General features: G+C 36.8%; 1 protein-coding gene across 2 annotated transcripts in view; it reads right to left on the bottom strand.

Moving 5' to 3' along the window:
* Window positions 1–14833, bottom strand: part of LOC124159171 (hepatocyte growth factor-regulated tyrosine kinase substrate) — a 52349-nt gene that overhangs the window by 35874 nt on the left and 1642 nt on the right. For both annotated transcript variants that reach the window (XM_046534795.1, XM_046534804.1), the window contains exons 5-7: window positions 14576–14725; window positions 2221–2345; window positions 2054–2132 (exon numbers count right to left, since the gene is read on the bottom strand). In XM_046534795.1, the coding sequence (XP_046390751.1) occupies window positions 2054–2132; window positions 2221–2345; window positions 14576–14725 (354 nt within the window). The remainder of the gene's footprint in view (window positions 1–2053; window positions 2133–2220; window positions 2346–14575; window positions 14726–14833) is intronic.

The raw sequence follows: 14833 nt of genomic DNA on the forward strand, positions 1-14833 counted from the left end.
GGCTGCAGCTTCTGAATTTTTGGGCTGCTACCAAATGGAAGGGGATGCTTTTCTCAAGTCCATAGTCACTGGAGATGAAACCTGGGTGTCACACTACACCATGTATGGAAAATCGTAGGATTTTTCTTCCTCATCGGAAAATCTTTCCTTTCTGTAGAAACATTAAATTATGGTTTCGCCAGTGGTGGGCCCTGGTCACTTCTATAGCAGCGAGGGTTTTCCCATCCAGCCATATCCTTTCCCTGGAGGTGTCGTCGGGCCTTCATCACAGCGATGTCTCCCATCCTAAATCCTTCCCCTCTTGAGATGGTGCAAACGTGTAAGTCTCTGACTTGGTTCCTGGCCCTCGTGAGGGTACCCTATGCCGGCCCAGCATGGGTTCCCGAATCCACTGTCGCACTATACCATCCAACGATTTGATCTTTGGATTCTTATCTTCTAAAATCGTTGGCACAATGAATAATCGTTTCCCTAATAGTGGGCCCTGGTCGCTTTCATAGCAGTGAGGGTATTCCCAATCCCACCCTTCCATTCCTATCTCTACCCCGGAGGCGTCGATGGGCTCCTTAATCTTTTTGCTTCCCATTCCAATCCCCTCCCCGGTTGCGTGGGTGTATCAGTTGAATTACTGGGTCCCAGCTCTGGTGTGTTTTAACCTCCTAAGGACCCCCCTTGGGTCCTCATTTTCTGTTACACTATACCTCAGAGAACAAAAGACATTCCATGCAGTGGAAACGCCACCTCCCCAAGTGTGAAAAAATTCGAAGTTGTCAAGTCCACCAGGAAGATCATGGCCTCTGTTTTCTAGGACCAAAAAGGGATCCTCCTGATTGATTTCTTGCCTCAAGGAGAAACAATTAACGCCTCCTGGTATTGTGAGACCCTGAAGAAGCTTCTTCGGGCCATCCAAAACAAGAGAAAAGGAATGCTGACCTCTGGTGCATGCCTTCTCCACAACAATGCATGGCCTCACATTGCTCGATCCACTACGGAACTTTTGGAACACTTCGGTTCGGATGTTCTGACCCATCCACCTTACAGTCCCGACTCGGCCCCTTCACACTTTCATCAGTCCACCAAAATGAAGGAGGGATTAGCAGGAGAACGTTTCGCAAGTGGCGAGGAAGTGAAGGACGCCGTCAACAACTGGACCAATGTGGTGGCGGAATGCTTCTATGAGGAGAATTCAAAGCTTATTTCTTGGTATACTAAGTGTATTGAGGTCCCAGGAGATTATGTGGAAAAATAATACATATTGTCAAAAACTTTTCCTGGAAGTTTGAATTTTTTTCAATAAAAACTCTATTTAAAATAGAAAAACTTGACTTATTTTCTGCATTACCCTCGTACACCACGGGTTCCTTGTTGGCAAATCTACAATTACAAACCTTTCTGCATACTCTGAATTTATATTTGAATACCTAAAGTCTTGTTATGTTATTGACTTACACTGATTATACTTGAGCTTTTGATTTGGTCAATATTGTCTTAATAATAAGAAAACTCAACGCTAACAGAATTTCTCTTCTTGTGGATAATACCTACTTATTGAGGTAACTGTATCACCTGATGATTCATCATTACTTCAATCTTCTCCTTTGAAGAATGGTTTAGGTTAAATGGTATGCAATGTAATGCCAAAAAATATTCAGTAATTAGAGTTGTAATAAGTTTCCATATTTTTTTAGATTATTCAATTGATGACAACCTGCTATCAACAATTTTGAGACCCTAAGAAAAGGGTCTTATAAAAATATGGAATCATTAAATAATACTCTGATATACTGTTGAAAATAGGAAATGTAATACATTTTACAGATCATGACTTTTCATCTACCTATAATTTATATAATATCAATACTCTCAAATCAGTCAGAGACAAGAGTGGCTCACAGTACACCATCCCACTAGTACTGCCTTTTGTGTAACTTCGTGCAATTAGACAGGAGAACAGGGGAAGATACGAAATTCATGTAAAAGACACACCCTCATTTTCAGCAGTAATTTCTGGGAAAAAAGGTGAGTCTCTTACATGAGTTTATAAGGTAATTACCTGTGTTTGCTGAGCCAAAGAACTGGAGGTATATTCAGATGGAAGGTCCCCGTCAGTTTTGGAAGTTCCTGACGTAGGTCTAAACAAATATAGAAGAATTTTCTTAGCAATAAATAAACACCATAATTCTGGATATTGACTAAACAGTAATTAATGTATGCACGTACTTGTTGACCTTTTCATAGCATGCTTCACACACTCTGACTTCTTTTTCAATCCCAAATTTTGGAAGTGTTGATGTTTTTGATGAGCATTGGTGACAGAAAACCTGGCCACAAGCACGACAATGATGCTAAAAAAGAAGAATTAAATTAAGTATTATGGCAAATGAATAATTTTAATGATTTCTTAGAGCTTATTCTTACTACACAAGTTGATAAATACAGGCATAAGAAATCCCAAGCATTTCGTTAAATTATAAGCAGCTTTCTAAACATGATAAAACGAATTAAAAGTAAATACAGCCCACATTATAAATTATATGACAAGTTGATGGACCCACGATAGAGAAATAAGCCGTGGCATTAAGAAAATAACACAAAATGTTTTTAACACTATAAATTTACGACAATATTTTCCATAATATCCCATTAGTAATTATACTATAATCAGCCATATTACATTGTAGATAAAAAGAATAATTGAAATGAATTATTTAGAAACAGGGATAAATGAAGAAACGATTTTTTCTCAAATAAATACTTCCAAGGTCTATATTCCTTAATAGGTCACACCTCAACATTCCATGCAGCATAATCATTCAAATATTTAGGCAGACTCGGAAACGACGTAGAGGACTTTAGTCGTTTAGTGCATGCAGCGCCGTTTTAGGCAAGTTGACGAACTATCAAATTCGTGGAAAAGAGTGGTGAACAAATATCGTTCAACGTGGGGAATCAAATATGATCTGGGGGAAAAATCCGAAACTGAAAGTTTAGTATGCTTTGCACAATTATAGTATTTGATGTATTCCAAATTTGAGATATTCAAGGTATGATTTAATATCGAGTTAGAGAAATATGCTATTCGACCCATCTCTAGTTTAAACATATAAACGTGCAATATTGCTTTGACACTCTCCGTTTTCACAGCAATTGATCACTTTAAATTTCTCTTCTAGCTTTATGCTTTTTCGTGATAGCTTCTTGATTTTTCTACCCGCATTCCTATTTTTTGTCATTGTTCTCTTGGTTTGTACTCTGTATGGCTCTATTAAAATCACCTATTGCTGGACAACTGCTGCACTGTATTCCTGAGACGCAGAGGGCCTACGACTGCTGGGAGGGAATGAAGCCACAGTGTTTGAGACTCTCTAGTGGACCCTTCTACATATGGATGCTGTTCATACAGAACTCAGGCACCGCTCCATTTCTCCCCTGTGAATACCGATGGCCTTAAAGGCTTGAGGCGTAGACCCTCTAGGTTGTAGTCAATTCGCCCAATAACCTGCAAAAATTACTTCTCAAACCGTATTGCTTTCAAAAATCTCATTTCCACTAGCTTCACGCTTAATTAATGATCTAAATTCACTAATGTCATTCAGTTAATGAGGCGAGATAAATGACTTTGATAGGCCGGCTATCTGGGCCGCATGATGAGTAGTGCTTTTGGCCTTTTTAAAGGATTACGATTAATATACAGTGGAACCTCGTTAAAGCGAGTACGGGATATAGCGACACCCCCGCTATTACGAGAGATAGCCGATGCACCGTCAATTGACCCTATAATAAGCGTGTTAAAAAATTCGTTTTTACGAGACCCTTTCGGTGTTGGCTCTCGCCATAGCGAGAGTTTCACCGCCGGAAGACTTTCATGAAGATTCCTTAACCTCTGTAATTGCTAGCGATCTGTTAGAAATGAAGTTAAAGTAGTGCTCAGTCTCAAATTTATGTGGTAAACTGTCGTTCGATAAATATAATGATTGACGAAACAATGCTTTGCATGATTTTTATTCAGTGCGGCGCTTATAAATTGTTTGAATAGTTAGTCGTTATTTGAGTAAGGAAATTTAGTGATGCAAAAAAACATCGCCTTTCGTCTGGATTTATGCTTACGTTTATCGAATAGATGATTATCTGTCGCCGCACCACTCCTGTTCCTGTATATCTGTTCGCAACAGGTATATTGGCTATTATTTGCTCCACCTCCGGTAAAGCGGCAATTCGCTATAGCGAGTGTTTATTAGTGCACCGTGGGGTGTCGTTATATCGAGGTTTCACTGTATATAAACAGAGAAGATTTAAGGCAAGCAATACTATTAATTTGCGTAAAATGATATCAACTTCGTGTTTAATTAGCGTAAGTTCACATTTTATCAAGAAAGCATTAAAGGTATTTGATTAGGCTACAAAGCATTGGGATGTTTCCCTGAGGAAAGAATTTGCACTATATTGATATTGTGCTAGGCGAAGCATGGGTGTACCGTGAGTGGAGGTAGAAATCGAAGTCTCCATCGCATTTTTCCAACTACATATTTCCTTGATTAAAATGCTTAAATAATCTTACAAATACGCCGTGTTTGGTCTGCTCCTGCATGCTGCAGTTGACCTCCAGAAATGGGGAACTTTGAAGGGGGTAAGCTGAAAAAGGTCAGCGGTCAAGAAAGGGGGAGATGTGAAAAAAGTTTTCTTTTGTTCTCGTGTAACTTGATATTTCTTTCCGAAGCTAAGGTCTTCCCAATATGATCCATGCGCGAGCTGGAATCTTTTGTTTGATTTTGGAGAAAAGGAAAGCTTGGAGTGGGAGGCTAGTGCTGACTGAAGGGGGATAGCAGATCTTGGGAAATGCACGTATGTTACTATCCCATGGCATTGAGCTTCTCTCTAAGGCAGTTTCATCTCGTGGGGAAGATTCAAACTATGTGCCTGTCGTTATTAGCCATAAATAACACATTGTATGTATTTTGTCAAACGATGGATGCGGGAAAATTATACGTTGGGACTGTGTTTATTGGAGCTATGATTTACTATTGAAATCGATATTCGAGTTTGAGAAATTTGGTATTCGACCCATCTCTAATTTCTAATGATTCTTCGTTTTAATGATGTTATTATAACCTGGGAAGTGAACTGTTCAACTCTAATCACCCTCTTTTAAAAAACGTGTGCTACTACTTTAGATAAGTGGATGACATTATTTGCCTGTGGACCGGTAGCAAGAGACAACTGGCCTCCTTTCTTGGGCTACTCAATTCCCTTCACCCATCCATCAATTTTACAACTGAACTCGAAGGTGACTCAATCCACTTCCTAGATCTCACGATTTCCCTCAAAGAAGGCAAAAATGACTTCGCAATCTACCGGAAAAGTACCTATGCGGATGTACTTTTCCCTGCAGACTCAAACCATCCTTAAGACTCCAACAAGAGGGCATTAACTCTATGTTAAACAGACTACTTTGTATCCCAATGACTGATTCAAGTTTCAACCGGAAACTAGATGTAATTAAATCAATATGTTCAAATAACGGCTATAATGATCACCTCATCCGTAAACTACTGGCAAAAAAAAAACGAATAAGAGTATCGCCCACCCTAACCAGTTTGCTGCCAGTTGCCAAAACAGAACCCAAACGGTGGTGCAAATTACCTTTCCATGGCCCCCTGTCTTACAGTGTTCACAACCTCATGGCCAAGGACAAATACCGAGTGCGTTTTTACTTCCCGACCTCCCTCGGTAAAGTGATTGAAACTCTAAGGACAAAGTGCATCCTGAAGACAAAAGTGGTGTCTATGCCCTGACATGTGCATTTGAAAGACTCCAAATCCCATTTTTTTAAGCACCTGTCAGAATCCGGATACAACAGTGATTTTAATATTTAACTTTTACATGTACATGACAAAAGTGTAAAACAGGATAGTTTAGAAATCACCAAAAGCACTTTTGCATGTTACACCAAAATTTGAAACGATATGACTGTATTCAAATGTTCTAATTTATTATCTACCGTTTTAAAATCTGACTTCTTCCTTGACAATCCTCCTCCTCCCCTCCCCATTAACCTCGTTACCACCTGACCTTCTATCAGCCTCTACCCCCCCACCCCCAGCTTTTATACTTTTGTGTTTTGACCCTCCATTCAACCAACAATGCCCACCCCCCCTCCTCTTCTTTTAGTTCCCCCCTCCTTCCCTCACACTATTGTTGGGTATATAAGGCTGGACGTTGTATGCTATTGCTCTGTTAGTCTTGATAATGACGGTATAAACGTCGAAACTAGTTGACAGCTAATAATAACAAGTTTGTGGAATAGTACTGGGTATTGTTTCACCATTAACACTTCACCATGAATGTTATTTTTAACTACAGTTTTTAATTATGTTATTGATGCAAATGATTTCATTTAATTTGAAATAGAAAGTTGATTTTTAAAATGTATTTGGTATATACCTATTTATTTGTACATTCATCAAGTGAAATAGATGAATGACATTTAGGGCCGGTTTTATAATGTCTGGTTAAACTGGAGTTTAAGCTAAGCGTCGGTTAAGTCCCAGAATTCTGTTTTATAATCGATGGTTAAGCCAAATCTGAGCGTTAAAGTGGTAGTCAAGCTAAACCATGGATTTCCCTCGGGTAAAAAGTTAACGTGAAGTTTAAATTGTTGAAAATGGCGGATGTTTTGAAATGCTGAAGAACCCTACGATAATATACGGAAGAAATAATCGACCAAGCGCAGCATCCTCCGTTTTTATCCGTATCTACGATATCAGCATTCAATTTCCAATATTTTTAGCACCATACTAGCAATTTAATAAGTGAAATATTTCCATAAGACCGGTGATATATCCGGAACGGACCACTGTTTTCATGCTATTAGACGTATTCTACGGTATACGCTACGAAATCCTTACAAACATCTCAAGTTTGATAATAATCACCATCCAATAAATAATATTGTCTATTCTATGGACTGCAGTCGGAGATCGTGTGCCAAACCCCTGAAAATGTTGAAGTTATGCAATATTTGTGCCGGTGTAGGAGTTTGTTATGATTTGTGCCAGCCAAGTGAGTTGATGAAAAATATTAGAATTACATATCGGAGAGAAAGAAGGAGGTGTTACAGGAGTGTAGGTATAGAAATCTGTTATTACCTGGTTTTGCTGACTTCATCAACGAATTTAAAATGTATCGGTGTTTACAAAGACAGTTTGAATTAGAAGAACAGCCAAGTTTCGTATTTGGCAATCGAAAGAGAGAAAAAGATCGTACTTACTGATTGCATTCTGATTTACTAGCATGTGATATCACTATAGAATTTATAATTAATTGTGAGGATATATGTTATGAGGTGAAAGTATTTTCGTATTTCCTTTTCCAAAAGATATGTTTGTCAAAGTACTACAAAAAAAATTGTAGGTAAGTCCATTAACAATATCTGGTGTACGGCTTGGTATTTCTTGGAGATAAATATGTAGGAATAAGTGAGGCAAGTGAAAGATTGCGTGTAAAAGAAAGGATTTTGCACGTTTCGTACGTAATGTATACAAGATACTGTTTGAGTTTTCTTTGGAAGCGGAGAAAGGCAAATTGATGCAACCAATACAGCTCGTGTGGGTAAAAAAGTAAGAATGACTGATTTGCTCATAAGATGGTATGACATATTAATGAATTTGTTAGGCAAATGAGCCTTTAGAGTGTGGAGTTTACTAATTATTGTACTTTTTGTGACTAAAGTAATGACCTCTCATCCTTTTGATAGAAAAAGATTTGGAAAGGCACCTTAAACAATAAAAGTCTTCTCTTCTAATGTGTAGCCTTCAACGGAAAAAAATGCGACTTAATTGCCTAAGTGCAGTTCGTAGCCAAACATAGGTTATGTACTATTACAACCTCCTAGCAAATTATCTACAATCAAAAGTAGCTTCAGAGCTATAGAATCAGTGGTGCATCTGCCATCAAAAGTAGCTTCAGAGCCATTGAATCAGTGGTGCCCATCTAGATACCTCATGTTAAAATATAAGAGTGCCAATTTGGTTACCAATACTTATCTTATTTCAGGTTTGAATATTTTAATATGTATAGTGAAAGTAAACAATTCGATACTTTATCCTGAAAAGGTTTGATTTTATTCCACACATTTGAGCCTTAATTCAAGGAGAGAATTTGGACCCTTGCACCTGAAGACTCATGGAACATCAAAGCCAGATTAATCAAAGAAATATTATTTTAAGGTTCTTAAGCATTGCCTGCTAAGGGAATATATTTATTGAGGTTCTCAAGCATAGTCTGCTAAGGGAATGTTTGAAACAATCAGAGTCAGTTGTATTTCTTACAATATTGAGCCAGCTGGGCTACTCTTGCTTGCAATTGGGGAAAGCTGTTGTCTGTGTACATATGTATTTGCTCATGAGGTTGAATTTACAGGAAATGACTGCATTCACCACCATTACATTCATTATTTTCCATGCTTATCAGTAACTACTGAAATTTTTTCATCGATAAGCTCTTTCAAAGTATCTTGTATGATATTGAGCAAGATATGGTGAAGTTCTTCATATTAGTAAAATTAGACATTGCAGTATTTCCACTGAGTTTTATTATAATAAAATCAGTGGAAATATTGCAATGTCTAATTTTACCAATAACTCTTTCAAAGTCTTAAGTGGGATCCTTGGTATGGTTTCTTCCTAAAATATTAACCCTTACTACTACTTGTCAACGTTTAACTAACTAATATGTTTAATAAGTCTTCAAAGGATAAGTGAAGACATATTCCTATAACAGCCAATTTATATCACATATCTGGTACACTCGTTAGTTTCTTGGGATGTCAATCCCATATGTAGCTTTTATTAATTTTTTCATGCTCCATCCATTGAACTGTCACTAATGAGTACATACGTTCAAAAAATCTATTAGGTATAATATCATCAACACTTATAATAATGCATGACTAGATATCTCATTCCATTACTTACTGTTAGAAGTGATCTACTCATTAAGGTTGACATAGTTTTTTGTAACATACATGGTTATTCCATTTATTCCAGAACCATTGTCTCCCTGCCCTTGCTTGTTACTCAAAATCCTTACCTTAATCACTGTTGTCAGCATTTCAAGCTTGATATACACTTCATCTACATCATTTATATCTAATTCATCTCCTGCAATTATTCCCTCACCTCACTTATCAGGTCTAGCTAGCACTTCCTTTTCCTGTCAATATTATCTATACATTCCTGTATACCTCTATTCTTATCCTCCTTCTGGGTCAAAAATACCAGTTCCATAGCAAACCTTACTCCATATATCTTAACCGGACTTCTATTTGCACTTTGGTACTGTGATTTTCCCTTTAATTCTCCTCTTTTTATTTATTCCAAGGATTACAGTGTGTCCTCGTTTAACGTCGTCCCGTTTAACGTTGTTTCACGATAACGTTGTCCAAAAATTGAAACCCTTGATCATTTAACGTCGTTATTGCTTCGCGATAACGTTGTTCAAATTATGCGCGGCGAAAAAAAAATGAATGGCGAATAGGACGCAAGCGCTACTGATGTATAGTAAATATTACTATATTAATGCGATTGGTAATTTTCGCTCGACAGAAAAGGTTGGCGTGGGTAGCGTATGTTAAATATGCGTCTTATCGAATAATTATCGCCTCATTTACCCATTATCCGTTTATTTTTCTGATGCCAACCGAAAAAAATGTCCACGAAGAAGAGTGGCTATCCTGGCGGTTCTTCAGACGTGAAGAAAAAACGGCGATATTAGAACAAAAACTTGGTATTATTAAAAGAATTAAAGAAGGTGCAACTGCTGGAGAGATCGGTCGAGTTTTAGGTTTGCAGGTCGAGTTTTTACAATTAAAATTTCTTCTGTTACTGAAAATATCGATGTTTCGCCATTAAAATACTTTCTTTTTAGTTTTTATATTTCATTTAATAATGCCTTCTTCCCAACCTTTTCGTTATGAAAATTCGTTTCGTTTCGAATGAATCGTTATCATGCTGAAGTGAATAATCGGTAATGAATGTTTCTCGCGATTTCCGCCGGGTTAAAGAATTCATATCATCACGAAAATTGACTCGCCCTTCATCCTCGTGCATCCGAGTGTCAGATTCAGATTTTTTTAGTTTTGGCCTGATTCTGGTGTCTCCCGATTGGTCACAAAGTCTGCTTAAAGTTACGGCTCCGATAATTGGCCTCCTTGGATTCTCGCCCGGGAAATTCTGGATTCTTCACGAAGAAATGGATTGTTAGGAACATGGCTAGGAACCAATTTAAATTTTTTACATTGTTTCTTATGGGAAACACTGCATCGTTTAACGTTGTTTCGCTTAACGTCGACTTTTTCAGGAACGAATCAACAACGTTAAACGAGGACTCACTGTATCTCTGTCTCATCTGTCTCGCTCCGATCTGCATCACTAGAGATATATTTTAACATGCATAGCTGCAAACATATGTAATGAGAAACAGTCTATGTTCATGTCACAAAGGCAAATTTTCTTAATAGATTTGTGAAAGTGGAGTGGATGTAAGGGAAATTGCTTATATAATCACTTCATAAATAGAACATGGTACGATAAAATTCTGTGAGGAAGTCATATTATTGCATTTATGATAATGGAAGCACATACATTAATTATAAGTGAGTGATGTCAGTGTGGTGCATTCAGAGATTACTTGGTACAGCATTCAAAAGGATTACCCCAGAAGTAGGTAGTAAAAAAAAATACTTACTGTGACAACATGTAACAACATAATTCCATTGAAAACCCATATCCCAAAAAGACAGTTGCAATGAAGGAGTCATCATGATGGAATCCTTATGCTTTGCATTTGATACAAATAAATTCTTTAAATGCTATATAAATAACAGTATATTTGTACAGTGACAGATACATGGGGGGGGGGCTAAGGAGGGTATCCAATTTGCTCCCCTTGGGTATCATCCACTTTACACTAGATAGAATGGTGGTTTATTTCCAACCCCCACTACAGCTGGAATTTTAACCTCACCTAGCCCAACCCCCTTGTCCCTATCCTGGATCCACTACTGTCTTTGTATAATTTAGTACTCTGCTAAATATTTAAAACATGTTCAATGAAAGCTTCATATTTTGTGGGCTGAGAATAAAAGAAAATATCTATCACATGTATAGTATAGTATTCATAAACATCACTGAGAGTTGAAATTTAATAATTTCATTCTGATTAGATATGTTTTTTGATAGATTTTTTATAAATTGAACCCAGCAACTTTAATATCTTTGCACCCCATCTCTTTTCCTTAAATCTTAAATACAATACAAGCCTTTGCTGTTGATTAGATATGAAGTTAGTTATGTTAGCACTTAAAACTTATTCTTACACAAGGTTTGCAAAAATAGTATTAACATAAAGAATAGATCCCCCATCCCAAGCTATGAGCCAAAAAGAGTTGCTATATTTGTTACAGATGCATATTTTTATAACAACATGCAGCCTATTTGTAAAGTATGAAAGGTTTGCTGCAAACTGTACATTTATTTAATAATTGGATAGCAGGAGCCCTTGAAGTAACTGTGGTAGGGTTATGCATAAGTTATTCAAACTTTATTCATTCTTCTCTAATTATAATTTTAGACTGTGAAGCTATGTTCATAATCAGTGATTTCTGAACATCCATTCAATTTAAAATGGCAATGAATACATTCTCAATGGCATTACCATAAAGACTCACAGTCATCCCTATTACAATATCAACTACACTATTGACAGCGAGTATCAAAATATGTTTCACTTTATACTTCAATGGTAAGGGCTACTTGGTGTCATGCAATAGATTTTGGTATCTCTAATGAAGAAATTTAAACTTAGTTCTGTCCCTTATTGAAAATTTATTTGCCAGAGATTATGGATTTCATTAAACATATTGCTTCTTAACAGTATATGTATATATATAATCATAAAAAAGATGAGATAATTTAAGTTATGAAATATCTGCTGCTAGCTGACAATTATATGGCTCAATTCTTTTCGTGTCTGTAACACGAGTGGCACATGGCTGAATATACCTCCTCATTGTGAAAATTTTAATAAAACCGAAAATGCTCTATAAAAACACAAAAATCATCAAAGGAATTACCATGAATTGATCATAACAATGACATCATTGTGACAGAAGCCTCGTTATCGTTTTAATGAACACTGATGATTTTTTCTATTAGACTGTGGTTGGTTATAAATTCTGTTATTTAAATTATGGCCATGGTGAGTACTTTGAAAACGGGAAAGGCTTTGATTATTCACAACTTGCAGGCTGTTCCTAATTCCGTAGGGAACGCAGAGATGATAATAAATTAGCGTAGGGGCCATACTAACGCTAAGAAGATATATCTTACTGCAAAAGTATGATTAAAATTTATCGTCATTATGATTAAATTGTAGCCTCAAAATGTTCCTAAAATCGCTCTGGTGGCGTACTCAATAGAAAACCATTTCAATTGGTTTCACAATACAAATGAGAATCTTCGTTCTCGAATAATAAGCACAAACAAGGTTAATCTACCACTATTTCTTGCAAAGGGACTCCACCTTGATTCAATCCATTAACAAATAGTAATTCATTATCTCCGTGTAATTTATGGTTTACACAATTAACACTTGTACTTGCCAAATATTCACAGATCGAGGCGAGTATTTTTATTTTAACGACACACTGATGATTGACCATAAGATCGTCAACGATTAAAACCGAAAATATCGGCGTCATCTTCGTTTTCAAAGCTAACCATCACTTCAAAACAAACGTAAACAATTCTTTCACCACTCTCCAACTCGATTTTTTTCAATTTTGACTTTCGTCTGTTTCACTTTTCGCGATCAATTGTTGGTATGAGAATTACAGTAGCTGCGCTTTCCTCTCGTTAAAGTTCCCATCAGCCAACCGGCGGTAGGATTTGCTTTATAAAACACAACCTCTCGTTAAACTCCACGTTACCGTAATCTCCACGTCAACTTAACGTGAGGTTTAACCAGACATTATAAAACCGGCCCTTAATATGCTTTGTGCAATTCTGGTATTTGAGGTATACGAAAATTGAGATATTCGAGTATTCGAGCTATGATTTACTATTCCAATTCGATATTTGAGTCTGAGAAATCTTCTATTTGACCCATCTCCATTACAAACATAACAGACAGTAGCACTGTATGCCGTGCATTGACTCCAAGCTGTATCATGATGAATTAATCTTGCAGGCAAATTAATGATATTTTTTTTGTAGCAGAATTTTAAAATTTAATCAATGTTGATGGATTCCTATTATTAATCAACCAAATCCTGTCACAAAAGAGGCTCTTACTTCAAAAAATATTAGAGGCATCCCAGATAGCACAAAGTAAGAGAGTTAACCGTTTCTTATGGTTTTCTTACGGAAAAAATTGATAAGCAGCTTATCGTAAGCTAAGGGACTTATATAAGGCAAGGGTAAGATGTTAGGGAAGATTAGGTAAGGAATGCCATCAAATATCCTCAGGCAACGTAAGTCACTTCTGTTGGAGCGCCAAAGGTGGCTGAACAGCGTACTACACATGCTATGCGGCTCATCTCGACATGAATTTAAAGGCTATCTGTGAAATTAAGCGAGTTTTTATAAGGGCTTAACAACTGATAACAGATTTTCCCGTAAATAGAAAAAAATTAATAACTGCAAGCGACCGGCTAGTGAAGATATAAAGCATAATACAAGTACTCTATCCATGCGGCGGAAAGAAAAATAAAAGCATTGGGTTGAACCGAACGTGCGACCTACGTAACCGAAGTCCTGTACGCTAACCACTACACCAAGGTAGTTGTTGAAGAAGGGAGGCGTAGTTACCAATTAAATATCCAATTATGTAAAAAGACTTGTTTGGCATGTGCATGAAAACTGAAATTATTCAAGGTCCATACATTTTTACATTTATGAATTTTAAATTATGGCTTGATAACCCGATGACTACAATACGCATATTAGATGTTCCTGCCGGCATTTTTCTATTATTGTACGTCGCTATTCTTGTGAAATTGTGTGTTTTTCTTTCAACCTTCGTTTCGCCATCAGTTCATAAATGTGAATGATTTTCAAATTATGGCGGTATGATGTTATTTCTCCTCATAATATAGAAGCGCCAATAATAAAAACATTATTTTAATACATAAAGGCCTTAATAAACACTCTGAAACGATGGGATAATAACAGCATCTACGGAAGTGCTGAAAGTTTGGCATCCATTTTGCCATTACTCTGGATGTTTGTCGCCCTGGCCGTAAGAAACCCATAACAAGCTTACTTGAGAAGCGACTTCCTTATTTCTTCCTTTCACCTTATCTCAATGACTTATAATGTGCTAGCTGGGATACTCTTTTCTACGACCTTGGAGGTAGTTTATCTTATGCTTTTGCAGCAAGGAAATGCAAACTATGTGCAAAAGATAAAAAGTTCTTTGGCCATTAAAAAAATATTAAAAGAGCATAAAATAAAGACTGATTCGGCTAAATTAAGTCTTGAAAAGTTCTGTGGAAAGTAAATGAGTTTCATACTATTACCTTTCTTTGCATGACACTAAAAGGAACACGGCAGCGGTGACAGCAGACTCCATTCTCCCATTCCGGAGCTGTATCAGCAGAAAACATTGCATCACTTTCCTTCAACACTGGAAATTTATATCCTTCAGTTTTCATTATATTCACTGTATCCTAAAAATGGGAAGAAATTGCCTTAGATTTACTATCATGTCAATACATGCCATTTTTTTATTAAGTAAATGATTACTTCTAACCCCTACAAGTTAATGTGTGCTTGCG

Source organism: Ischnura elegans, chromosome 1, assembly GCF_921293095.1.
Source record: "Ischnura elegans chromosome 1, ioIscEleg1.1, whole genome shotgun sequence".
Classification (NCBI taxonomy): domain Eukaryota; kingdom Metazoa; phylum Arthropoda; class Insecta; order Odonata; family Coenagrionidae; genus Ischnura; species Ischnura elegans.